The sequence below is a fragment of the Gopherus flavomarginatus genome, chromosome 4 (genome assembly GCF_025201925.1).
Source record: "Gopherus flavomarginatus isolate rGopFla2 chromosome 4, rGopFla2.mat.asm, whole genome shotgun sequence".
NCBI lineage: Eukaryota > Metazoa > Chordata > Testudines > Testudinidae > Gopherus > Gopherus flavomarginatus.
Window position 1 is genome coordinate 10,599,289 of NC_066620.1, and position 26,406 is coordinate 10,625,694.

Here is a 26,406-nt window from a genome sequence, read left to right on the forward strand (position 1 = left end):
TACCCCTTTTTTCCAGATCAGTGTCCGTCTGCTATAGGAGTCCAATTTTAAGCTCAGCTAGGACTAGTTTGATGCACAGATCACTTCACAGTAGCAGCTCTGAGAAGAGTACTCTGCGGCAGGGATAGAATTGCTGAAGACGGTTCTTTGTAATATCCATGCAGAGTACAGTTCTTGGGTTAACCCAAGCTCTGAACCATCAGGGCAGCACACAAGAGCAAGTTTATTAAACAGCGGTTCATACAGACAGCTGAATAAACTAGTCCTCTGATCTGGAGTGACTTCTGATTAGTTTGAGTGTGGACTTTCAGCTCTTATTAGGCTGTCAGTGGGCTGGGATCTGGCTAGTTGAGCTGCTTTCCCTCCTCCCACCCATTGTGTGGTACTACTGCAGTTGCAAGTGGGGTGCTCAAACTTATCATAACAGGGCAGACAATAGAGCAATGAGGGGCAGCCAGGGGTGGAGATGAACTAAGCCCTGATCCTGCAAACAAACAGTTATGCATGTGCTTGAAGAAGTTAATGAGGTAGTGACACACTTAAAGTTAAGTGTTGGCAGGATCAAAGCCTGATTTCCTTATTGGAGATAAACAGTGGCTTGTTTCAGATTCTATTTACCTGGACAATTAGTTATCTTTTTCTTGTTCTTTCTCCTGGATTCTGTGTATTTTAAATATTTGCAAATTACAATTGGTAGAACTGCTTTAAAGCATGCAAAATAAAGTTAGTTTAAATCAGAATTCATATGCTCTGGCTGAGTTTATCACAGTAGAAAATATGTTCAGATGTGCATTTCCATAGCACTCATTTTTTCTAGAGGTGATGTATTGCTTTAGAAACATTTTCATGTATTCATGCATCATTTAGAATTCATACTATGCAGCTCCTTAACATGCTAATACAAATTCACCATGATTACCTGAAATGTGAAGTGGCAGTTCACTATATTCACCTGTGAGGTAAACTAAAGAGTTACAGATTGTGTCAGATGATTTAATGCCCGGGTAAGAAAAAGGCAATATGGGCAAGTCCCTCTAAGCATAAATCTCTTCACCGCCACTTGAAATATTCGACATTTGCTTCCCATTATTAATCTGCCCCCTCATCTGGGTATAAAAATTCATCCATACTGCTCCATTTCTTCTACCTTCATCACTACCTGAATGAGATTTTGTAGCAGGTCTTTGCTGTGAGTAGAATGTACTTCATCTTTCATGTACTAGGACTACAGGATGGCTGTAAGAAGATTTCAAATATTAGTACATTTCATGCTCTTCAAGAGTAACCACATATGGTAATTATTTATGTATTAAAACTGGGCAAAAAATTCAAAACATTGTCCACCAATATTTACGCACATAAAGTGACCTGTTTACACTTTTGTGTTTACTTTCTATGAATATTTTCAGAAGTGAATTTACTAGCAAGAGTGTCTGATGAAGCAGTGAATATTAAGCAATATTGAAGAACATATGGAAAATGAATTCTGAATTTGTTTGCATTAGGTTTCCAATGGCAGTACTCTTAAAGAATTTGGTTCATCCAGAGTCACAAATCTCAAAATGTGTGCGTTCCTTACTACTTCATGTCTGCAAGAAGCTGACCAAGCTACTTCCAACATCACTATGCTTGCAACCCTACTGTCCACCCCCTTTTCCAGTTCATCCATAAATATTTAACAGACGTAATAGGGAACCTTTAGCCACAAAGTTAACAGCAGGGTGCCAGGTGTCATGACGACAATTGATCATTCACTCCTGTCTCAGCCAATTTTTGATCCATGTCTTCACCTCTCACTGGGACTTACTTCCTTAGTAGCCTCTTGTGAAGGACTATGTCCACATTTCTGCATGTTCAAGGCCAATATTTTCAAGAGGGCCTCTAATTTTGGGTACCTCAAAGTTTTTGGGTACTTCCTGTAAGTAATCTGGAGCTTGACCTTCAGTGATTCTGGGGACCTAGAACTACATCTTATTTCAGCCAGGTTCTTTTTATCCAGGATTTGGTTATGCACTCAAAGAATTCTCAAAGATTAGAGAGGCCTTTCCTTCAAAGAAGCCATGTTAGTTTGCAGGATCATGCCTGTATTTTCTAAGCCATCTACTCTAGTAAATAAGAACTTGTATTAAAAACATTCAGATACTGAGATTTCCTTTGTCACCAGCCATGGCCCAAAGGCTCATGAGACTAGAGTGTAAAGCAGGGGTCGACAATCTCTGGTACGCGACTAGCCAGGGTAAGCACCCTGGCAGGGCGGGCCAGTTTGTTTACCTGCCGCATTCGCAGGTTTGGCCGATTGCAGCTCCCACCGGCCACGGTTTGCCGCTCCAGGCCAATGGGCGCTGTGGAAAAGTGGAACGGGCTGACTGCCACTTCCTGCAGCCCCCATTGGCCTGGAATGTCAAACTGCTGCCAGTGGGAGCCACGATCGGCCGAACCTGCGAATGCAGCAGGTAAACAAACTGGCCCGGCCTGCCAGGGTGCTTACCCTGGCAAGCCGCGTGCCAGAGATTGCTGACTCCTGGTGTAAAGGACAGTTAGTTCTGATGCTTCAATATACTTGACAATCTCCAGCACTAGTGTGACATGGCAGGGTGCCAGAGAGTAACATTTTTGAGTTGTGATGCAAAGCTAAACAGCTTCAGAGCAATGAAAGAGAATAAATTGGAATGAAACTGGTGCAATGGGACGAGTTTGGGAAATCTGCAAGTACTTCATATTTCCTATAAAGCCAATGAATCCTAGATAAAACTGAAGTATTTTCCACTTAGGAGCATTCACGTCTTGATGATCAGAGTACAACAATGGCAGAATGTTTGGGGCATGCTGGGATCATCTGTGCCGACACCTCAGACAAGTCTCAGAATTCTTACTGTAAATTTACATGTAGCCTGCTGACCATTGTAACAAGCAAACACATATGTACAGCTACGCAGCTTCCACAACATAATTCCTACAGGTTTTGGCTCCATATACTGGATAGAGCTGGTTGAAAAATCCAGCTTGATTTCTGAAATTTATTTTTGACTCAAGCAGCTGAGTTGAGATTTAGACGTTACTAAAACATTCTCAATGAAAAGGCATTTTGTCTTCATATCCCCCTCAAGATTTCATTGAAACTAAACTGTTTATAAAACATTTCAGTTTTCATGGAGCTGCATTTTTTAAAGGAAAAAACTTTTGGTCAAAAATTAGCTAAACTGAGCTTTTTGAACATATCCACTGTGCTTTGCTTATGAAGTCAAGATACATGGATTCGCACCCCCCTCCCCACACCCATGTATTATGGGAGTGTTGCTCAGACTGAGGCACAAGACACTCAGTTTCCCTCTTGGAAATGGCAGCACTTGCTGATATACATGAGAAGAGTTCATAGACTATTTCTAAGGCATTAGAACTAGTCACTGCACATCTTAAATTGTGTAATTCAATACTCATCTGAGCAAAATTCCACCACCATGCTATATGTATAAGTGATCCAGAGATAAAACGAAGAAAGAGCCCTAGATACAAGCAAGTCCCTCATTGGTTTTTTTAAAAAGCAGCTGTTAAAAGGAACTGTTTTATTCCAGTTCAGTAATAAACTATTGCTTGTGAATATATTAGGATAATTGTGTCTAATTCATGACCAACTAGGAGTTCATCGTAGTCACTATGCTGCATGCCAGGACCACTCAATTTCATAACAGCGGCCAGGAGAGTTCTCAGATCTTTGTGCTCCAAAATCAAAGGTTGCTACCACTTAAGCTAAAGGCAGATCCAGTGCAGCCCAAGGACACACAGTTGGGTGGTTGCAATGTAACTCGCATGCACAGTGGTGCCAATACACAACCCAGGTCTTTACCTAAGGAAGAGACAGCAGTCGTTCTGAACAGGAATATTTTACTACTGCAGCTGAAGACTCTTGTTCATACTGTATCTTGCCTATTTGCATAGATTTTATAGGACTTATAAAATTAGAGAGTTTTACCATATAACAATACACTGACAGAAATGGCATTACAGGTCCATAGTGACTGACAGAGTGCCAAGTACACAAACTATACAACAGAACATCTGAGTCAACTAAGAAGAGTCAGCCAAACTACAGGGCTTATAAGCAGCAAAGAATCCTGTGGCACCTTATAGACTAACAGACGTTTTAGAGCATGAGCTTTCGTGGGTGAATACCCACTTCGTCAGATACAGATTCACCCACGAAAGCTCATGCTCCAAAACGTCTGTTAGTCTATAAGGTGCCATAGGATTCTTTGCTGCTTTTACAGATCCAGACTAACACGGCTACCCCTCTGATACAGAGCTTATAATATTGTGTCCCTTTGTTAAAAATCCAATAAACCTGATTTCCTAGCATCAGGCCAGCCAAATGTTTATGGTTAGTCCTTTTCTCTTTCACATGTAGTTGCAGAACAGGGAGGAGAAAGGGTACAGGAAGCAGCATTCCAGTCTTAGTTCAACGTTTGCATAATCATTTAAAGCTTAAAAGATTAAACTAAATTCTCCATATAGCATTTTACCACACCATAAACACTCAGTACACAAACTTCTTGCTAGATTTCACATTAGGAACTGTGCTGTCGTTTTCGTCTGCACTCTTGCAGTTTATGGCAGAGAAGATCTCATTTTGAGCTATCATACCAGTTTAATTATTTTAAAAAATAATCCAGGAGTTGGATTAGGTTTTCTAATAAATGAAACATTCTTAAATCAACACTGAAGTCTCCCCCTGAAATAAAGGACTGCAGTTTTCAACTACTGCTTTAGAAGGCTCATGCTGTTCAATTTGCAATTTAGACCTTCCTTAAGACAGGTTTAGGAAATTTGAGGTAATTTGCATAGAAATATTCCTTTCCCCCCTCCCTCGAATTGATCAGTTAAATATCATGCACCCCATGCTTTATTTAAAATTAGCAGTATAATATTTTCAGGTTTTGGCACTTACCATGAATGTGATGAACAGTTAAAGTTAAAAACCTAGTTTCAGGACAGTATAAGCAAGTTTTCACAGTGTTTTAAATAATGAAGATGAATTCATCTTGTTTCAATTTAGTAAAGCCAGCGAGGTCCTCTGCAAGTATTGCTTTGTGCTCAGAAACCAACATTAATCTGACACATAAAACCTCTTTTTATTTTCACTGCTGGGTGTGCTCATGCAGAGTCTGGTAACTCCCAATGAACATTCATACAAAAACTGCACACTCCAGCAACTATGGAGTGGACAAAATAAGCAACTGTCTTTTCGACTTAGCACTCAGCAGTGACCTGCAATAGATGGTTGAACTCTTATTGTAATCAGCTGGCTTACAGAAGTAGGATTTATGCAGTGTTGTTGTAGCCATGTTGGTTCCAGGATATTAGAGAGAAGAGAGGTGGGAGTGTGAGGTAATATCTTTTATTGAACCAACTTCTGTTAGTGAAAGCAGCAAAGAGTCTTGTGGCACCTTATAGACTAACAGATATTTTGGAGCATGAGCTTTCATGGGTGAATACCCACTTCATCGGATGCATGTAGTGGAAATTTCTAGGGGCACGTATATATAAGCAAGCAAGAAGCAGGCTAGAGATAACGAGGTTAGTTCAATCAGGGAGGATGAGGCCCTTTTCTAGCAGCTGAGGTGTGAAAACCAAGAGAGGAGAAACTGGTTTTGTAGTTAGCAAGCCATTCACAGTCTTTGTTTAATCCTGAGCTGATGGTGTCAAATCTGCAGATGAACTGAAGCTCAGCAGTTTCTCTTTGAAGTCTGGTCCTGAAGTTTTTATGCTGCAGTATGGCCACCTTAAGATCTGCTATTGCGTGGCCAGGGAGGTTGAAGTGTTCTCCAGCTTCTGTTGGTGAGAGAGACAAGTTTCTGAGCTACACAGAACTTTTCTTCGGGTCACATCCTCAGAGCCCTGTGCATACATCAATAATGCCACTGGAGAGCGCCTGTCACTCACCAATAGAAATTGGTCCAATAAAAGATATTACCTCACACACCTTCTCTCTAGAAGTAGGACTTGACTACCATTTACACTATGATGACTCATAGGGGTCCAGGGAGAAAGAGTTAGCACTAGTTAGCTTAACACTCTTCCCCTTCCCCAGTCTCCTCTGAAATTTATAAGAATTTCACAGCTCCGGCATGAGGCAGTAACCCTTCATTTATAGCATCATAATTCAATCAGAACAGAGGAGCGAGGCTCAGTGGACAAAAAGAAGCAGGTTATTTCCCTGCTGAGAGCACATAATATTTTGTCCAAGTTTTGTCTGGCTGCCTGACAGTGCAACTGCTAACAATATTAACTATATACAGAGATCACTTTGCTGGGAACACTTAAAACTGTTTACAGACTATTTTCCAACATTAATACGGCAAAACATTGCCAAGGTCCTTAAGAGCCATAGCAGGCTGTGTATTTATTCTAACACTTATCTAACATTAGAAGGAGAAAGAGGAGATGAAGGCTTGATTTCAAAGGCAGTCTATAAAAAGAAACTCTGCGGCACTCCTTCTGGCTTCTTCACAGAATCTCTCAGCCATGACAAATGACATAGCTGGGTGGCAATCAGCACAGACAAGCAGAAAACAGATTTACTCTAAATAAAACTATTGCCTCACTAAAGCTGTATCTGACTTAATTCTAGAGCTTAAAAAAAAATCCTCTCCACAAGTCTGACCCCACAAAACACGAATATTTACCAGATCTCACAAAATCAACTGAAGGGTTACTAGTAATGTTGGGTGCCAGTGCTCAACTTTTAATACCCCTGGCTTGATTTTCAGATGCGACGAACACTTCCAGCTCCCAGACTAGACAAGCAGGAAGTGTAGCAGCGCAGCATTGATGAGCACCAGGCCTGTATCTTACATTTTGTACCCTAGAAGTGAGGCAGGCAAAACGAGAGGCTACTTTTGAAAACTTTGGCTTAACAGCTCCATTTTTCTCATGCCGAACGTTAATGGGATTTTTGCTATTGATCAGTAAGATCTGGATCAAACCCTAATAATATTTACTTTAATGAAACACCAATTATCTTTCTAGCTTTTGAAAGGATTGGCAGATCTACCTAGCTTATAGACTAACAGATGTATTGAAGCATAAGGTGCCACAGGACTCTCTGTCGCTTTTTACAGATCCAGACAACACGGCTACCCCTCTGATTCTTGATACCTAGTGTAGGTTATACCTAATAGTGGGAAATGAAAACCTAATATTCTATTTTAAAGAAGTTATAATTAATGTTATATAATAAAGTTCAACTGCACAGATTACTTAACATAATTAAAGTTCAACACCCTAGGGGAAATGAAAGGTTTAAAAACCTACCATGATCACTAATTTTTAGAGAGAAGAATTTAAGAAAGGAAGAATCTAGATAAAGAGGAGCTAAAGTCAATAATAAAGACATTAAAATTGTTAGACTTGGCATGGATACTATTTAAGGGAACAGTCACAGACAGCAGCCATACCACTGAACAAAAGGGGGAAACAAAATCTGTATGATTGAAATATGACCTTTATATCAATGATACCACTCGTTAGACAATTGCAACAAAACGTGTATAAAAGTAGATCATGTAAGGTGTCAATGGAAAAGTTATGATTTGCTAAGTAAGATTATCCTGTTTATATGCATGTATCACATGTGTATCTGAAATTATGAATATTAGCTATATACCTGTGTCGCCATTGTGTTTGTTCCTGGGGTAACAACCACCAATTAAAATCTACAATGAAATCGGGTAGCTTTGTGTTGATGGCTCATTAAAGACAATTAAGTCTCACAAGGGGCCATAGATAGGGGACACCACACAGGGCTGGCTGAGCCACCTGGCATCGCTGTTCCCTCCTGGGGCTGACTGCCTGTGCAGCTGCTGAACATTCTTCTACGCCCTCCAGGGGGCGCACCCAATTTTTTTGGGCAAAACTGGGCATTTCATAGAACATTAGGGTTGGAAGGGACCTCAAGAGATCATCTAGTCCAACCCCCTGCTCAAAGCAGGACCAATCCCCAAATCCCTAAATGACTCCCTCAAGAACTGAGCTCACAACTCTGGGTTTAGCAGGCCAAGGCTGAAACAATTGGGCTATCCCTCCCCGGTCCTCTTCTGTGTTAGCAATACTTCCCAGCTTTGTGTCATCCACAAACTTTATTAGCACATTCCCAATTTTTATGCCAAGGTCAGTAATAAAAAGATTAACTAAGACTGGTCCCAAAACTGATCCCCTGAGGAACTCCACTAGTAACCTCCTTCCAGCCTGACAATTCACCTTTCAGTACGACATGTTGTAGTCTCCCCTTTAACCAGTTCCTTATCCACCTTTCAATTTTCATACTGATCCCCATCTTTTCCAATTTAACTAATAATTCCCTATGTGGAACCGTATCAAATGCCTTACTGAAATCGAGGTAAATGCACTGCATTTCCTTTGTCTAAAAAATCTGTTACCTTCTCAAAGAAGGAGATCAGGTTGGTTTGCACAATCTACCTTTTGTAAAACCATGTTGTATTTTGTCCCAATTACCATTGACCTCAATGTCCTTAACTACTTTCTCTTCAAATTTTTTTCCAAGACCTTGCATACTACAGATGTCAAACTAACAGGCCTATAATTACTTGGATCACTTTTTTCCCCTTTCTTAAAAATAGGAACTATGTTAGCAATTCTCCAGTCGTACGATCATCAGCTGGTGAGGGCAAATGGGACAAATGCTCAGTTTTGCCCAAAGAAGTCAAAATGTCTGGAACAGGGCTTAAAAAAGGGACTGTCCTGGCCAAAACAGGACATACGGCCACCCTGGCCATAACCCCCCCCCACACACACACACAGACACCACACACACACACACACACACACACTCTCTAAGCAAGTCTTCCTGTGGACCTCCCAGCCAGAATATGGGTAATGGCTGCCCCTGTAAGTCAGCAAACCATGTAAGGGTATGTGACTGGCCCAAACCATGTAAGGGTATGTGACCTTGTGTGACAGGGTTGAGACTCACCACCACAGCGCCTCCCACTGGTCGCTCTGGGAATTAGCTCATCCAGCCGACAGACCACCTTCTGCAAGTCGGTGTCCCGCTGGAGTTTGGCCCCCCACCCCATGTCCCTCCCAGACCCAGTGCCCCATTATCTGGGGTGCTGCCCCTTGGCAGTAACCTCTTTCTCTCAGGGTGTCCTCTCCACAGGGAGCCTCCACCCACTATTCCCACCTCACCTCAGTCGCAGGCTACTGCCAGTCACCAGCTAGCCCTCACACCCTGGGACAGACTGCAGTATAAGCCAGTCATCACTGGCAAGGAGGGTTTGGATCTATTGCCTTTCTCTGCAACCCAGTACCTCTATGAGGTCTTGGACAAGGCCCTGCAGCCTGGGGAGTTGCCAGCCTGGGGCTCCCCAGTCCCTCTGGCCTTTCTCCAGCCCTGCTCTGCTCAGGTCCCTCCCTCTCAGAAGCTAGAGGGAGTCTGCTGAGCTCCTGGCTCCCAGACTCTTATATAGGGCCAGCTGAGGTCTGACTGGGGTGTGGCCCAGCTGCGGCTGCTTCCCCAATCAGCCTATTAGCTGCTTTCCCTGCCACAGCCCTCTCCCAGGGTTGTTTTCAGCCCTTCAGGGCAGAAGCAGGGTAACCACCCTGCTACACTTGGGCTGCCTCTTGTGCCAGTAATTTTCCCCAAAAGAACTGTGCTGTGGGCTTTGTTTAGGAACAGTAAAATTTCAAGCAGCTGGCAAAGAATACAGAGGACCCGTGAATCATCTCCATGTTGCCTCCTTCCTGCTCTGAGTCTCTGCAACTAAAAAGGAACGTTCTAATCCAGGGGTGGCCAACCTGAACCTGAGAAGGAGCCAGAATTCACCAATGTACATTGCCAAAGAGCCACAGTAATACGTCAGCAGCCTCCCATCAGCTCCCCCACCCAGCTCCCAGCGCCTCCCATCCACCGGCAGTTCCACTGATCAGCACCTCCCCCTTCCTCCCCACACCTGCCGATCAGCTGTTTCATGGGTGCAGGAGGCTCTTGGGGGACAGGAGCGAGGGCACTGCAGGCTCAGGGGAAGAGGTTGGAAGGGGTGCAGTGGGGGCAGAGTCTGTGGCAGAGCCAGGGGTTGATCAGATAACATCTCCCGGCACATTGGAAATCTGGCGCCTGTAGTTCCAGCCCCGGAGTTGGTGCCTGTACAAGGAGTCGCCTATTAACTTTTGAAGAGCCACATGTGGCTCCAGAGCCACAGGTTGGCCACCTCTGTTCTAATCTATGGACCTTCTAATCTTTTTGAAGTTACCAGAGATTTTGCAAGGCATTAGTGTATTCCATCACTGTTACAAACCTGAGACGAGAACTTTGCAATGACTGTACATATACGATCTATTAACCATTTTGACACTCTTCTTTTCCTTATGAATAAACCTTTAGATTTTAGTTACTAAAGGATTGGCAATAGCATGATTATTGGGCAAGGTCTGAGTTATTAGCCACACAGCCAGATCAATACATCTCTTGAGATCAGAAGAACCGTTTGTTTGATTAAATTGGTTTTCAATAGCCACTCATCATAAATTCTAGTGTCTGGGTGGTGAGCCAAGGGCTGGAGTGTGGAAAGTCTAAGGGGACTGCATTTCAGACTTCTTGGTGAGACAGAAGTTCACTTCTGTTACTGACTTGGTATATCGAATGATAGAATAACCACCAGTTTGGGGTGTGTCTACCCCATTTCTCAGGGTTTTACCCTGAATCTGGTTTTCTCAGCTGTGACGCACTGAGGCAGAGTGATAGACGGCAATAAGAAAACCAACATGACTCAATGACAAAACTCAAGAGGTTTTTCCAAGCCAGATGGTTAATTAGAATTTAGACTTTTTTTTTAAATGGCCTCACTAAGATTGGAGCATAAGTTTCAGCAAGCCACATGTAAGAATGCAGTTAGAAGGGCTGGGACAAATTTGAAGAGTAAATAGCTGGAGGTATGAAAACAAAGTGACAAGTAATTAAGTATAAATAGCAGCCTGAGAAAATAGATTGATCTAGGGACAGCCAGGAGGTAAACAGAGCAATTAAGGAAAATAACAGTGCTGAAAAATCTAATGTCTATATGTCTTCACTATAAACAATGTTAGCAATATCAGATCTACTCCTGTCTGGTTATAGAGATGAGGTACCAGCAGGGCCGGCTGGAGATTTTCTGCCACCCGGCAAAAAAACAAAAACAAAAAACAAACAAAAAAACCCCCCAACCGTGGTAGCACGATCGCGCCGCTCCACTCTTCGGCGGCAATTCAGCGGCACGTCCTTCGCTCCCAGAGGAACTGAGGGACCCGCTGCCAAGACCCGGATGTGCCGCCCCAATAGTGGCCGGAGGGCCGCCCCTTGGTATTGGCCGCCCCAAGCACCTGCGTCTTTAGCTGGTGCCTGGAGCCGGCCTGGGGTTCCAGAAGAGATTGAGGTGTCAGAAGAAAGTGTTCTAAAGAATAAAAATGTGATGAATAAGAAAGCAGCCAGTCACCAGGACTAGCTGGTATAAACCAGAAGTTCTGAGGAATAAAAAGACTAAACTGCTAGCAAAAAGTCCCAGTAGCGCTAAGGCTAATTAGTAGTACTCCACCTAGTGCTAGTTCCAGAAGCAGGTGAAGGCAAGTGTGAAGGCAGTACTATTTCCTGCCTCACAGGCATACACTACCTCACCTTGTCTCCTTTAAATAGGTGTATTGTCTAAACATAGGACAACATGAAAAACAACCAACCCACCAGCCACCCACAGTCCCTCAGCTCACCTTTGGTCCTAGGGTTTCACAGTCTCCCTTTATGGGAGCCTTTGGTAATGCTGCTTCTTGTGCCTTCCCAGTCACAGCAAAGTCTATTGCTCATTTAGGACAACGGTCCTAGGCATCCACCACAGGCTTTATCTCCCCTCCTCTGTGATCCCTCTTCCTGAGGCCCAGCCTAACTCAGTCACGTCTCTGACAGGCCTTTCTAGCCCCAGGTGTAGCACCAGTGTGGCACAGGGGAACTGGAATTGTTTTAATCACAGGAGCCAGTCCGCCTGCGGCAGTAACATAACAGAAAGGAAAACTAACAGAAAGTGCAGTTGCTGCAGCATTAGACTGATAGGGAACTATTGCTAGTATACAGTGGCAGAGAGTAAGCTGCAAAAAGAACAGGTGACCTTTAAGAGGTGGTGGGTTCCTTAACTCTGCTGCAGAGGTATTATAGAAGTGAGGTGGACTGGTTGGTGACAGAGCACCCTCAATATCTTGAGGCGAAAGAAACTTCACATACTAGGAAAGATAGTAAGAAGGTTCAATTCATTGGTACAGTAGAAATTTGTTCTGATTTTAAATGCTGTATTCAGTTTCTTTCTGGATATTTTAATTCGTCTCCTGTAAGACAGCAGATGATGGTAACTATGATTCAAAGCTCACTGAAGTAAATGGAAAGACTCCTACTGACTTCTGCGGGTTTGAGACTAGGTCCTAAAGCTTGAGGTTAAAATAATGGATTTTCATTAATTAATGCTCATCTGTACCTCTATTCTGTATTTTGCATTTGAAAATTATAATGATAAACCCATGCCCTATGTTACTGTTGCAAAATCCTACAGAGGAAAATGTAAACATTTCATCCCTGGACAGTCAAATTAAATTGTTCAAGTTCATGAAATGTACAGCAAGCCGGTTTGTTTAATCACCGGTGCTAGATCTTTGTTTTTCTGCACATTCTCATTAAGATGATATTGGGATGAAGATTCTCATTAATCATCAGATTATTTTAATGGTTAGTATAAACAAAGCAGAAAAGCAGCCACTTGAGTCCTCCATGGTGAGAATGGTTTTGATTTCATTAACAAGGAAATGGTGGCTGAACTAGTCACATGAAAATGGTGTGATGATTGCTATAGCATCAAAACGTGCCTGGTAGTCCTGATTGCAGCAGGTCTGCACAGGCTGGTGCAGCATGGTAGAAGGAATGCAGGAGGTTTCCGCATTGCGCTAAATGTGCTCAGCACAGACACACTCCTAACCTGCCTCCCTCTGCTCCCCAGGCTTGTGCCTTTATCATTATTATTTCTGTTACCTAGGCACTTCTGTGCCTGGACACTCTTTACAGAACTAATTGTACACAAAGAATAGCCACAAATAGGTGAAGTTCTTCCAGCCTAGGTTGCTGGGTCCTACTCCAGAGAAGTTAGGAGATACGACCTAATTTTCATGAAAATACCTGCCCAAAGAGAGGAGTTGCAGTATCCCACTGCTAGACTGTTCCCGTGGGTGGTTAGTGAGCCCTTTCGGAGGATATGTCTACACAGCAGCTGGGTTCTGTAATTTCCTGCTGAGAGAGACATCCATGTGCTAGCTCTGCTCAAGCTAGCATGCTAAATATGCTGCGGTGGGATGGGCAGTGATTTGGTTAGCTGCCTAAGTACAATTCCACCTGACACATGGGTACATACTTGGGCAGTTAGCCCGAGCTGCCTCCCATGCTGCTGTGGCCACATGCATATTTGTAGGCTCTGGCTTGAGTATATCTAGTATGTGCACTTCCACCCAAGCTGGGAATGGCACCTCCCAGCTGCTGTGCAGACATGCCCCTAAGAGAGGGCTGTAAACTCACTGACTCTGTAAGTCCCAGGAGCAGACCTTCATATTTCATCCACCAGTTCAGCAGGCAGGCTGGAGAGCTTTGAGCCGTGCTTGAGGTAAATGATGATTAGCCCATGATAGGCGTCTGATTACTCTGTCTTCAGTGTCCACTCCCAAGCTAAATATTGAGCCCCGAGCATGTCCGGTATATGGACTCTCCTTCATGCATAAAATGAGAGAGGGAGGTGGGATGAACCTCCTTGCATCTTATCCTTGCCTCTAAATACAAGCAAACTGGGGTCATTGTTGGCCAGCCATGTTACTGTTGCCCAGCTGCATTCTTGAGCCAGCCAGCAGTAAGCAGGATAGAGAGTAGCACTGATAAATATTCATGTGCATATCTTTGCATTGCACAACGTTCAGCTTTTTTGGCTGAGGAAGGATTTGGCTCATAGTGTCTCACAATAACAGTGATGGAATTCTTGATGGTACAAATATTTATATGCATGTAGTTTTTCCATATTAAAGTGAATAATTTAAAACAGTCTCATTAGGTCAGCCAGAGACTGTTGAGATCAAACTTAAGAAAGGAAAATACGCCAATGAATATAAATTGCTATAGAGAAGAATATTAAATATTAAAGATGTCCAGAAAGATGAAAGACAATTTAATGAATCAGTTCTGAGATTCTGATAATTCCATCATTATTAAAACATTGCAATCTTAAATTGCATTTAGTGAAACCAAAACCATCAGTTTATTTAGGTGTCAAATTTGACCTGCCTCAATGTTATAAAATTTGAAATTAATTACTGTGAAATGATATTTGCCATATTGGTGACTAAAAAATAAGCATGATTTAATTTACAATCCTGCAGTCGTTATTTTTATTTATTTGTACTGCCACAGTCATGGGGGGGTTGGAGTCTTGTGTACAAACACAGAACAAAAAACAGTCCCTGCCCTGAAGAGTTTAAAGACTAAGTCTAAGGCAAGACACAACAGATACAACAAATAGACAGAAGGAGAAAAAGGCTTTGTATACACTGCAGAATTCTGTCTCCAAAAGGCAGCTTTTTTTGCGACAAAACAGTGAAACACCCTGCAATGCCACTTTTGGTGACAAAACTCTTCAGTTTCGGCAACAAAATAAAACCACCTTCACAAGAGGCCTAGGGCTTTCTGTGGCAAACTGAAAGTGACAAAGCATCAATGTAGACACTGCCGTTCATTATATCGCCATAACTGGCCTCCCCCAGTATCCCACAATGTCCGCCATGACCACTCTGCTCACTGTTTTGAACTCAGCTGCTCTGCATTTCTGCCGCACAAACATGTGCTCCTCCTCTTTCAAAGCTCCAGGAAGTTTTGACAGCTGAGCATGCCACTCAGCTCCCGCAGCAAAGAGCAAATAATTAACAATGAAACAATACCAGTCAGTATGAAAAGCAGTGGTCACAACACAGCAGGTGCCTCACCATTGTCATGCTTTTTGTAGGTATCAGGACAGAGGAGAGTTTTAAGGGATTTGAAAGAGGGGTTTGAAGGAGAGGAAGGTGGCTTTGCAAATGATTATGGGGCACTCACCCCAGGCATAAGCACAGGCATAGCTGAGAGCGTGAAGGTGTTTGTTTGAAATATGTAACAAATGGGGGATGCAGACTGGTATCATTGGCAAAGTGGAGGTGGGATCAATCTTTCACATAACATGCACGAGATGTTAGGTTAGCCATGCACATGTGCCATGTAAGGACGACACATGATCAGATCAGATCTATGGTGCTGGGACACTAGATCCTGCAGCCCATCGGTGTGTATAACTCTCAGAGTGAACAGGAGTTCCATAGGCAGAAAGGCTGTAAAATTAGGTTAGTGATGAGACACTGTAAAAATTAGGGATTTTAAAAAACGTCTTGCTCCTAGTGAGACTGGAGGGCTCAGTCGATTAGTAATGAGTACAAATAATTTCTCCTCTAGGTCACCGTTTTGAATCAAGTCCAAGTTTGTAGGGACCAAAAGTCATTATCTGATGGATATTTAGTGGCTACCTGAAGTGAATTAATGGTCTCAGATGAGTATTGGCAGTCTCAATAGAAGCCAAGCACTGAACGGTCAGGGAGACTGAACTACCCCGTCACCCACAGAGGTGGTCCCGTACAGATCATATTTGGAGTATCTCAAATTTTTCTGTTGCTGATGCCTATCTCATGAGCCTGATTCTGTGTATCTTATCCACCTAAAGCCCACCCTGTGATTTCTGAAGGGAAGTTAACCTGGCTTCCTTCTTTTCTTTTACCTGGATAGAAAATCTACCATAGAGTCAACTGAGTACCTGGCCCTAATATTTAGACATCTAGGGATTGATTCTCCTTTCACTTACCTCAGCGCAAATCAGGCCTTTTGTTGACAAATCTAAAACTAATATCTCTGCAGCTGTCAATCTAACAGCTTTCACAAACTTTATATTGCCTGTAGGAAATGCTTGCCACTGCAAACAGATTTCAAAAGCAAACCCAGCTCATCCCCTGCAAACACACACTCCCCACATGCATGTAAACCTAAGTGTTCGATGAAAACTTAGAGAGGAAAAAAGTCAGCCTGAGAGTAGTGATGTAAACAGTCCCATTTTCATTTCTGGATTCTCCAATCTGTTTTCTTAGTAGATATGAGTTTTGTGTCCTCAGTACAGAGGCGGCTCCAGGCTCCAGCATGCCAAGCGCGTGCTTGGGGTGGCAAGCCGCGGGGGGCGCTCTGCCGGCGCCACGAGGGCGGCAGGCAGAGTGCCTTCGGCGGTTTACCTGCGGAGGGTCCGCTGATCCCGCGGCTTCTGGACCTCCCGCAGGCACGCCGCCGAACGCAGCCTGCCTGCGGCGAAATGCCTAGAGCTGCCCCTGCCTCAGTAGCCCATATCATAAACCACCTTAAATAATTCTGCCCATCTGACGCTCTGCACTCAGGAGAGCTCTGATAAAGTACAGAGATTGAATCAGAGCTAACTCATTAGAGAGGCTGGTTGAAGGAACAATTATGAAGGATGCCTCCACCAAGGCTTCCTTGTGATGAACAGAGAAGTTTAATTTCCTGAACAGTCAGTTCCTTTAGCTTCAAAACACTGACATATCCTTGACAGACCCACACAAGAGAACAAAACAAAACACTTGGAATCCTTTAGGGCCTGGTTTCTAAAGGGGAATTGACTTGGCTTCCTTTGTTACCTTGCTAGAAAATCTACCATTTAGACAACCAAGTATCTGGACCAGGTATTTAAACAGCTAGGGACTGATTTTCCTTTTATTTACCTCAATGCAAATCAGGAGTAACTCATTTGAAATAATGGGATTATGCTACTGTGACTGAGAAGAGAATCAGGCTCTTAAATTCTACCACTTCTATCCAGTTAATGGGGGTGCGGAGCATTTATTCTGTCTGTTCAGAGCAGCTGCTGCCGCTTTTGCTACTGATGCTGCCTGCATTTGCCTTTCCTCCCACCAGGACAGCAATAGCAGCAGAAGCCGCTTCCTCCAGATCTCTCTCTCTCTCTCTGCTTGTAGTGGAGTGGAGAAGGCTGCAGCTATCCTGCAGAGAAGGAACAGAAGGGAGTGGAGGCAGGGCTGATGCAAGGGACTGAGGCCCACATTCACAAAGGGGCTTAGGCACTGTATAGGCCTACGCTCTCTATACTGTGAAAGGGGAGAGGGAGATCCCCAGAAGCCAGTGTGCTATGGGGAGCCGTATAAGCTAGCCAGTGGGAGAAGCCAACAAGACAGGAGTGGCCTAAGGCCCACCCCCTCACAGAGATAGGCGCCCAAGTCCAGACTGCTGGGAAACAACTATCTCTGCTAGTGATTCCCAACTGGGAACCCTTCTCCTGATCTCGAGCGGCTTAGGAGCCTCATTTCTGTGAGAATGAGCTAGGCACCTGCCTTGCTCCATACAACATGAGAGAGATGGTGAGGCAGCTGGAAACTATCCTTACTACTGAGGGGATGGAAGTTCCAGCCCGCTCCCTTACAACTAAGGGGATGGGAATTCCTTTCCCCTTCTTATTAAGTTTTCTTTGCTATACACAGACTCAGTGCTTGTGAGGGGGAAGTGTTGACTCTGAGAGGCGCCCAGGGTAGCATTTAATTTTCCCAGATTACTGGTTGGGGGCTCAAGCTGGTTCTTTTTTTGTATTGTTAACAGGAACCCAGATTTTGAAAGATATTGAACCCAGCCCTTGTTTCAGCTGATTCCACCTGGCAGAAGAGTCTCTCTCTCTCTCTCTCTCTCTCTCTCTCTCACACACACGCACACACAATCCCTGTGATCAGTTGTTGAATCATCTGATAAATGTTGTGACCCATTGCAGATCCATGTGATAAACTGAATTTATATCGTGTTTGTGTTTGCTCCTGCCAATGAATCCATCTCCCTAGGTCTTATTTTTTACATCCCAAAGCCCTGAGCATCTCCAAACAATGGCCATGTTTTTAAACCAACCTTTAAGAGAAATGTAACCACCCCATACAGTGGGTGTGATTGTCCTCGCTCCTGCTATCTAGATCTCCCCTATGTCTAATCTCCAATATAGTGGGGCGGGGGGGAAGAGGAGAAGGGTACGTGAGCATATTGCTCTTTCTGTGTTTAAACTCTGAAATATTTCTTGCTGTTAACTAGCTTGCAAGATGGAAAAGCCTGAGAAACTGGAAAGAATCCCCATGAGTCTCTCACATCTGTTATTCTTCAGCACCCGTATATGAACCTAAAGCAACAAAAAGGCTGCAGAGACAGCAACTCTAGATATCTGCTATCCTTGCAGATTTCATCCCCCCATCTGCTCCTTTTTCCCAGTTTCATCAGAATGAAGACAGCCTTCTTTTCATGTGCTTTGGTATCCCCACTTTTGCAACTAGCTGACTGACAGATGCACAGTGGAAGCATTTAGTGTCATAGACTTTAAGGTTAGAGGGGCCCATCATGATAATCTAGTCTGATCTCCTGCACATCGCGGGCACAGAACCTCACCCACCCACTCCTGTAATAGCTCCCTAATCTCTGGCTGAGTCACTGAAGTCTTCAAATAATGATTTAAAGACTTCAAGTTACAGAAAAGCTGCTATTTACACTAGTTTAAACCTGAAAGTGACCTGTGCCCTATGCTGCAGAGAAAGGCGAAACCCACCCTCCCCCTCCCAGTATCTCTGCCAATCTGACTTAAAGGAAAATTCTTTCCTGACTCCAAATATGGCCTCTTCATACAATTTCTCTCATCTCTTTTCTCAGGGAAGAATTTATTTTATTGAGTTTTTTTGTTGAGATATTTCAGTTTACACAGACTTTCTGGGCCAATAGCCAGTTGGGTATATATCGACAGGGGACTCCATTGCCAGCCTCAGCCAAGCTTTTTAAGACTTGGGTAACACAAGACTGGATGGAAGTTTCTGGAAAGCCTACGTAGATAGAAAAGCACTCCTAGTGTAGACGAGGCCTAAGGTATAATCTACCAAATACAGAATCATTGGCCATAAACTTGAAGTGGAAATTGGGAGGATAAAGTACAGTCTAAACCCAGAGAGAAATGACTGCGCAGCCAACGTAAAAGAGAAGGGATTAAGACAGAGAAGGCGCTTTTTGATCCAGTATCTAAAATACAGGAAGTGTGAGACAGATTTCCTCAAGTCATAAGGAATTGTAACAGATTTCTCATTACGAAGCAACGAGGAAAGCCACTATCTGACTGAGAGAAATGAGAGAGATGGCAAAGACAGCACTGTGCTTCTTAGCACCAGATGAGGAATGAAGAGGAATGAGAAATGGATCAGGAAGCACAAGGGACCTAGATCCAAACACTGAGTATTTCTAGCCTTGGAGTATATTACATACCTATGACAGAGACCTGAAGGGTCTGACTCCTTTTACACTTAGACATTACTTGTATTTTATTATTTATATTAGCATAGCACCTAAAGGCGCTAGTCATGACCCAGGACCCCATTGTGCAAGGTGCTGTACAAAATAAGATCCTGATTCCTAGAGGCTGACAAGTGTAGTTTGTCATGCCAATGAAGTCTTGTTGACTTGAATTGAATAGGACTGAATTAAATTCTCAGCTCTGCTGCAGGCTTCCCATGTAAAATCCCTAGGGAAAAATTACCTCAGGACTCTATCTGTAGAATGAGAATACTCCCATATTGGGGAGTAATTTGGTAATGTTCATGAGGGCCTCATATGCTATGGTGACATGGGGCATATAAATACTTAACTGATTAATAGACCATTGTCACATGCATGTCCTTTCATGATAAGTGGAAATTTGCAGGCTATCCCACCAGACTGCATTTGATATCATCATACAGGGTCTGTCTACACTGCATTTAGACACCCGCTGCTGGCCTGTGCCAGCTGACTCAGGCTCATGGGGCTCAAGGTAAGCGGCTGTGGCCTGAGCTGTGGGACCCTCCCACCTAAAGCCCTGGCTCCACTCCGAGCCCAAACGTCTACACCGCAATTAAACAGCTCCGAGTCAGCTGGCATGAGCCAGCTGTTGGTGTCTAATTGCAGTGTAGAGATGCCTATAGTCACAAGTGCTGAACTTGGTGCTCCGAGTTGCTTGCAGGCTTTCTTTGAGCCTTGCTCGCCAACACTAGGAGTGATTTGGCTTAGAGCATAGAAACACCGCTTCTTTGCAAAGAGGCACAAAACCTGTGTGAATTTAATGCTCGCAAACTGTATTGGCTTGACAGCAGCAGAGACTGATGCGCTCCACTTACCCTCAGCACAGGCACACCGCATTTAGTGGCAGTGCAAATGTCCCCCCAAACTACACATCAGGGGATACCTCCCCATTGATGTTGCAAGACCACTCTGATAGGGTGTACAAACTGCACCAGACAGGAAGGGGTTAAAGAGTTGCTAAGGGCTCAAGTAGCCCTACTCTGCTGCACCTGCAAGTCATAGAATCATAGAAATGTAGGGCTGGGAGGGGCCTTAATATGTCACTTCGTCCATTCCCCCTATGCTGAGGCAGGAACAAGTAAGCCTGGACCAGTGATCGGCAATTGTGGCACGTGGCCCGTCAGGGAAATCCACTGGCGGGCTGGGATGGTTTGTTTACTTGCAGCGTCCGCAGGTTCGGCCGATCACAGCTCCTACTGGCCACAGTTCGCTGTTCCAGGCCAATAGGGGCTACAGGAAGTGGCATGGGCTGAGGGATTATCTAACCTTCTTTTCTCGAGACAAAACATACCTGAGTTTTTTAACCTTTTCTCATAGGTCAGGTTTCTAAACCTTTTATTATTTTTGTTGCTGTCTTCTGGCCTCTCTCCAGTTTATTCATATTTTTCTTCAAGTGTGGCACCAAAAACTGGACACAGTACTGCAGTTGAGGCCTCACTGGCACCAAGTAGAGTGTGACATAATGAAAATATTGAATAGCACCGAACCCAGGGCTGACCCTTGTGGGACTGCACTGGATATAGCCTCATAGTTTGACAGTGATAACTACTTTTGAGTATGGCTTTTCAACCCATTGTGCACCCACCATATAGTAATTTAATTTAGACCGCATTTCCCTAGTTTGCTTATGAAAATGTCATGTTAAACTGTGTCAAAAGCCTTACTAAAATCAAGATATACCATGTCTATTGCTTCCCCCCATCCACTACAACAGTAACCCTGTCAAAGAAGGAAATTAGGCTGGTTTGGCATGATTTGTTCTTGACAAATCCATGCTGGCTAGTCCTTATAACCCTATTGCCCTCTACTTGCTTACAAACTGATTGTTTAATAATTTGTTCCAATATTTTTCCAACTATCAAAGTTAAACTAACTGGTCTATAATTCCCAGGTCCTCTTTGTTCCCCTGGTTAAAGACAGGTATTATGTTTACCCTTCTCCAGTCCTCTGGACCCTCATCTATCCTCCTTGAGCTCGCAAAAATGATAACTAATGGTCTGATATTGCTTCAGCTTATTCCTTAAGTGTCCTATGATGAATTTCGTCAGGCCCTGCCGACTTGAATATATCTAATTTATCTAAATATTCTTTAACCTATTCTTTCCCTAATTTGGCTGGTATTCCTTCCTCCTTGTCGTTAAAATTAATTGCATTAAGAATCTGGTCACAATTGACCTTTTTAGAAAAGACCGAAGGAAAATAGGTATTAAATACCTCAGCCTTCTTGATGCCATCCATTATTAGTTCTCCTTCTCTGACAGGCAGTGAACCCACACTCTCCTTCATCATTATCTTGGTCTTCATGTATTTATTGAACCCCTTCTCACTGTCTTTTATATCCCTTGCTAGGTGTAATTCATTTTGTGCCTTAGCCTTCCTGATTTTGTCCCTGCATGCTTGTGCTATATTTTTGTACTAATCTTTAGCAATTTGGCCATGTTTCCATTTTTGGTAGGAGTCCTTTTTGATTTTCAGGTCATCAAAGAAGTCTCGATGGAACCATATTGGGATATCAGGACTGGAGGAAGAGTTCAAAAGAGGGCCAACCATTCGTTCCCTCAGCTCCTAGAGAGAGCCCTGGCCTAGGCCACAGCCTACTCCTATGATTGTGTGAACATCCAGAGAGAAAGGTGGTCGCAATTATCTGACCAAAGGATATTGAGAAGATTGTGGTTTGGCCAAGGCCCCCAGAAGGAAGAGAGACCAATGGCTCATTTGGAACTGGCTGTTTGTTCCTTTTTCTGTTTGGCTGTTTTTGTTTTGTTTCCTTGGAATCCTGGAAGGGGGAAGCACCCGACGAACTCGATTGGAGGCCTGAGTTTCTGTCCTTGGGCTAGTGACAGTAACTGCTCCAACCTGGCTCAAAAGAGTCTGAATACATGACTCCATTGCACTTCCAGGGGTGCTACAGAGAGATTAGGCCCTTTAAAATCACCTTTGCGAAGGAATGAAAAGATACTTCAGTCCTTGGCCTTGCTGCTGATACCTCCACCAAGGATTCAGGTTAAGGTGGGTGTTTTTGTTCTATACTATGTACTCAGAATCTATACATACACTATATGATGTACCTATCTTCTCAGAACCAGACAGAGACTGTTAACCTCGCTGTACACAAGCCGAAGAGCAGCCAGTTTCAGTTATTACCAGGATGGTCTGGATTTAGGTGACCTAGAGGTAAAAGTTTTGACATCCGATTTCTAACATGGAGCCCATCCACTCCTTCTGGCTTTTATTCTGTTTATAAAAACAAATTTGATTTCAATGGTGATACTTCTATGTTATATTATCTTATTATTCCTTACCAGCATGTTATTCATATAATTACTACAATCACAGAATTATTTTACATTAAGTACAATGCTTAAACACAGTGCTAACAAACTCTTATAGGAGGCTGCATGTTAAGCATGCGTAGTTTGTTTTGTTTCTGCTGAATTGGAGAATAATTCTCTACAATTAAATGTTCATGATCCTTTCTGTAATGAATGCAATACAGTCAAAGTCAATTAATACGGGTGTTGTTAAAGGGCTTAATTTGTTTAACTAGGACAACTCTGTCACTATGTTAAGTGAACAAATTATATATTGTCCCTCGTTGACAATACAACACTAGTCCATATAATAGGGACAAGCTGATGAGACTATTTGTTTATTAAAATAAAGGAAGTTAATGATCCCAAATAAAATTTGTCAGAATACAGTATCAGCTCCAAATCAGAGATTCAATGAACCTGGAAATCTAGGCCCCATGCAACACTACACATTTTGAAAACAGTTTCAGCTCAACTGATTGTGTGGCCTGTTTGAATGGGACATAAACCCAACTGTTAGTCAGGCTTCAAACAAATCACGAGACTTAAAAAAAAACAACTGGAGTTCTTTTTATTTGCCATTCTAGTTGTGAGCCTGTGTAGTTCACATTTTTAGGCTTTTCTCTGCAACCATGAAGGCTAGAAGCTTACTTTTTTTCTTTTTTTAAATGAAATTTAAGATTCTTAGTCACGTGACTCCAAGAGCTGGAGCTTTAAGAAAAACACCAAATATTGCAAGACTTGAAACCTCTTATGTCTTTGTCACAACACTGCACATTCTATTCAAACAATTAAAACAAACAAACAAACGAGGAGAATGTGGACCTGATTCTCATTTATACAAAGGCTCATTATATGCTGCTCTGGCATTAACTAGGTTACATTTTACTCCCACATTGGAACAAAGGACTAGAAGGGACCTTCTGGGTCACTGAGTCCAGTCCCCTGCAATTACAGGCAACCCTGTCATAGCATCCCAATCATGAATTTATCCATATTAAAACATATTAGGTTGTTTGCCTACTCTATTCCTATTGGGAGGCTGTTTCAGAACCTTACTCCTCTGATGATTAGAAACCTTTCTCTAATTCTTAGCCTAAATTTATTCATGGACAGTTTCTATCCATTTGTTCATGTGCTAATATTATCCTTTAGCTTTCAAGACCCCATTACACTGTCACAGCTGTGTAAAGGATCCTTTTTGTAAATGAGAATCCAGCTCCAAGTATCCCTCTCCTTCAGCTGCGTGCCCTGTCTCAGAACGGTAGCATCTTATACCCACTATGCACCAGTGTAAAAGTCTACAAAGGTGAAGAGGAATGGAGGATGAGACCTGTGATGTGTCTCAACCCCTCCGCTCCCACTCTTTATTCCAGCATCATGCCTTTGATCCTTTTCATGTCGCCCACTTGTTGGTGCGCCTTCCAGAATCGCACAACATTAACGCCCACTTGATTGCAATATAAAATATATTGGCAGGATTCATAACCACACAACTCATTACTGCAACACTTTGACAATGAATTTAATAAGCAATAAACCGGATATCGCTGTAGTGCTAGATTTCTCAGTTCCTTATAGTGCCTTCCCTGGAGCTCACAGTTAACAATATGAACCTGTAGTAGAAAACGGGTATTCTGGTCACAGTTTCTAGTATTGTCAGAATTTTTTCTCAGTGCTTCAATGAGCCTGCTGCAAAGTCTACTGAAAACAAAGAGGAACTTTCCATTTACATCAAGAAATGGCACATGATTCATTCATCTTATATACCAATGCTAGAAGTCTAAATAATCAGACGGGTGAACTAGAGTCCCTCTTATTAAATGAAGATATTGATATAATAGGAATCACAGAAACTTGGTGAAATGAGGATAATTAATGGGACACAGTAATACCAGGATACAAAATATATCGAAAGGACAGAACAGGTCGTGCTGGTGGGGGAGCAGCACTATATATGAAAGAAAGAATAGAATCAAATGAAGTAAAAATCTTAAATGAATCAAACGGTAACCATAGAATCTCTATGGATAGTAATTCCATGCTTGAATAAGAAGAATATAGCAGCAGGGATATATTATCAACCACATGACCAGGATGGTGATAGTGACTGTGAAATGCTCAGAGAGATTGGAAGCTATTAAAATAAAAAACTTAATAATAATGGAAGATTTCAACTATCCCCATATTGACTGGGTATATGCCACCTCAGAACGGGATGCGCAGATAAAGTTTCTTGATACCTTAAATAACTGCTTCTTTGGAGCAGCTACTCCTGGAACCCACAAGAGGAGAGACAATTATTGATTTAGTCCTAAGTGGAGCACAGGATCAGGTCCAAGAAGTGAATCTAGCTGGACCACTTGGTAATAGTGACCATAATATAATTAAATTTAACATCCCTGTGGTGGGGAAAACACCCTAGCAGCCCAACACTGTAGCATTTAATTTCAGAAAGAGGAACTATTCAAAAATGAAGAGGTTAGTTAAACAGAAATTAAAAGGTACAGCACCAAAAGTAAAATCCCTGCAAGCTGCATGGAAACTTTTTAAAGACACCATAGTAGAGGCTTAACTTAAATGTATACCCCAAATTAAAAAACATAGTAAGAGAACCAAAAAAGAGCCACCGTGGCCAAACAACAAAGTAAAAGCAGCAGCAAGAGGCAAAAAGGCCTCCTTTAAAAATTGGAAGTTAAATCCTAGTGAGGAAAATAGAAAGGAACATAAACTCTGGCAAATGAAGTGTAAAAATATATTTAGTAACGCCAAAAAAGAATTTGAAGTACAGCTAGCCAAAGACTCAAAAAGTAATAGCAAAATTTTTTTTAAGTACATCAGAAGCAGGAAGCCCGTTAACAACCAGAGGGGCTACTGGACAATCAAGGTGCTGAAGGAGCACTCAAGGACGTTGAGGCTATTGTGGAGAAACTAAAGGAATTCTTTGCATCGGTATTCATGGTTGAAGATGTGATGGATATTCCCAAACCTGAGCCAGATTTTTACATGACAAATCTGAGGAACTGTCCCAGATTGATGTGTTATTATAGACTGATAGACTTTAAGGTCACAAGGGACCAATATGATTGTCTAGTCTGACCTCCTGTACAATGCAGGCTGCAGAATCTCACCCATTCACTCCCGCAACAAACCCCTAACCTAAAGACTTCAAGGTGCAGAGAATCCTTCAGCAAGTGACCCGTGCCCCACGCTGCAGAGGAAGGCGAAAAAACCCCAGGGCCTCTGCCAATTTGCCCTGGAGGAAAATTCCTTCCTGATTCCAAATATGGTGATCAGCTAAACCCTGAGCATGTGGGCAAGACTCACCAGCCAGACACCCAGGAAAGAATTCTCTGTAGTAACTCAGATCCCACCCCGTCTAACTCTCATCATAGTCCATTGGGCATATTTACCGCTAGTCGTCAAAGATCAATTAATTGCCCAAATTAGGTTATCCCATCATATCATCCCCTCCATAAACTTATCAAGCCTAGTCTTGAAGCCAAATATGTCTTTTGCCCCCACTGCTCCCCTTGGAAGGCTGTTCCATAACTTCACTCCTCTGATGGTTAGAAACCTTCATCTAATTTCAAGTCTAAA

The 26,406-nt window shown here is 42.9% G+C and overlaps 1 protein-coding gene across 5 annotated transcripts in view; it reads right to left on the reverse strand.

The window, feature by feature from the left end:
* The window catches only part of PAK5 (p21 (RAC1) activated kinase 5), a 182,747-nt gene that overhangs the window by 106,743 nt on the left and 49,598 nt on the right, over positions 1 to 26,406 (reverse strand). The window contains exon 1 of one of the 5 annotated variants that reach the window (XM_050952085.1): positions 4,943 to 5,028. The exons of the other annotated variants lie outside the window; for them this stretch is intronic. Coding sequence (XP_050808042.1) covers positions 4,943 to 4,945 — 3 coding nt within the window. The 5' untranslated portion in view covers positions 4,946 to 5,028. Of the gene's footprint in view, positions 1 to 4,942; positions 5,029 to 26,406 lie in introns of those variants that run through there. 5 annotated transcript variants of the gene reach the window in all.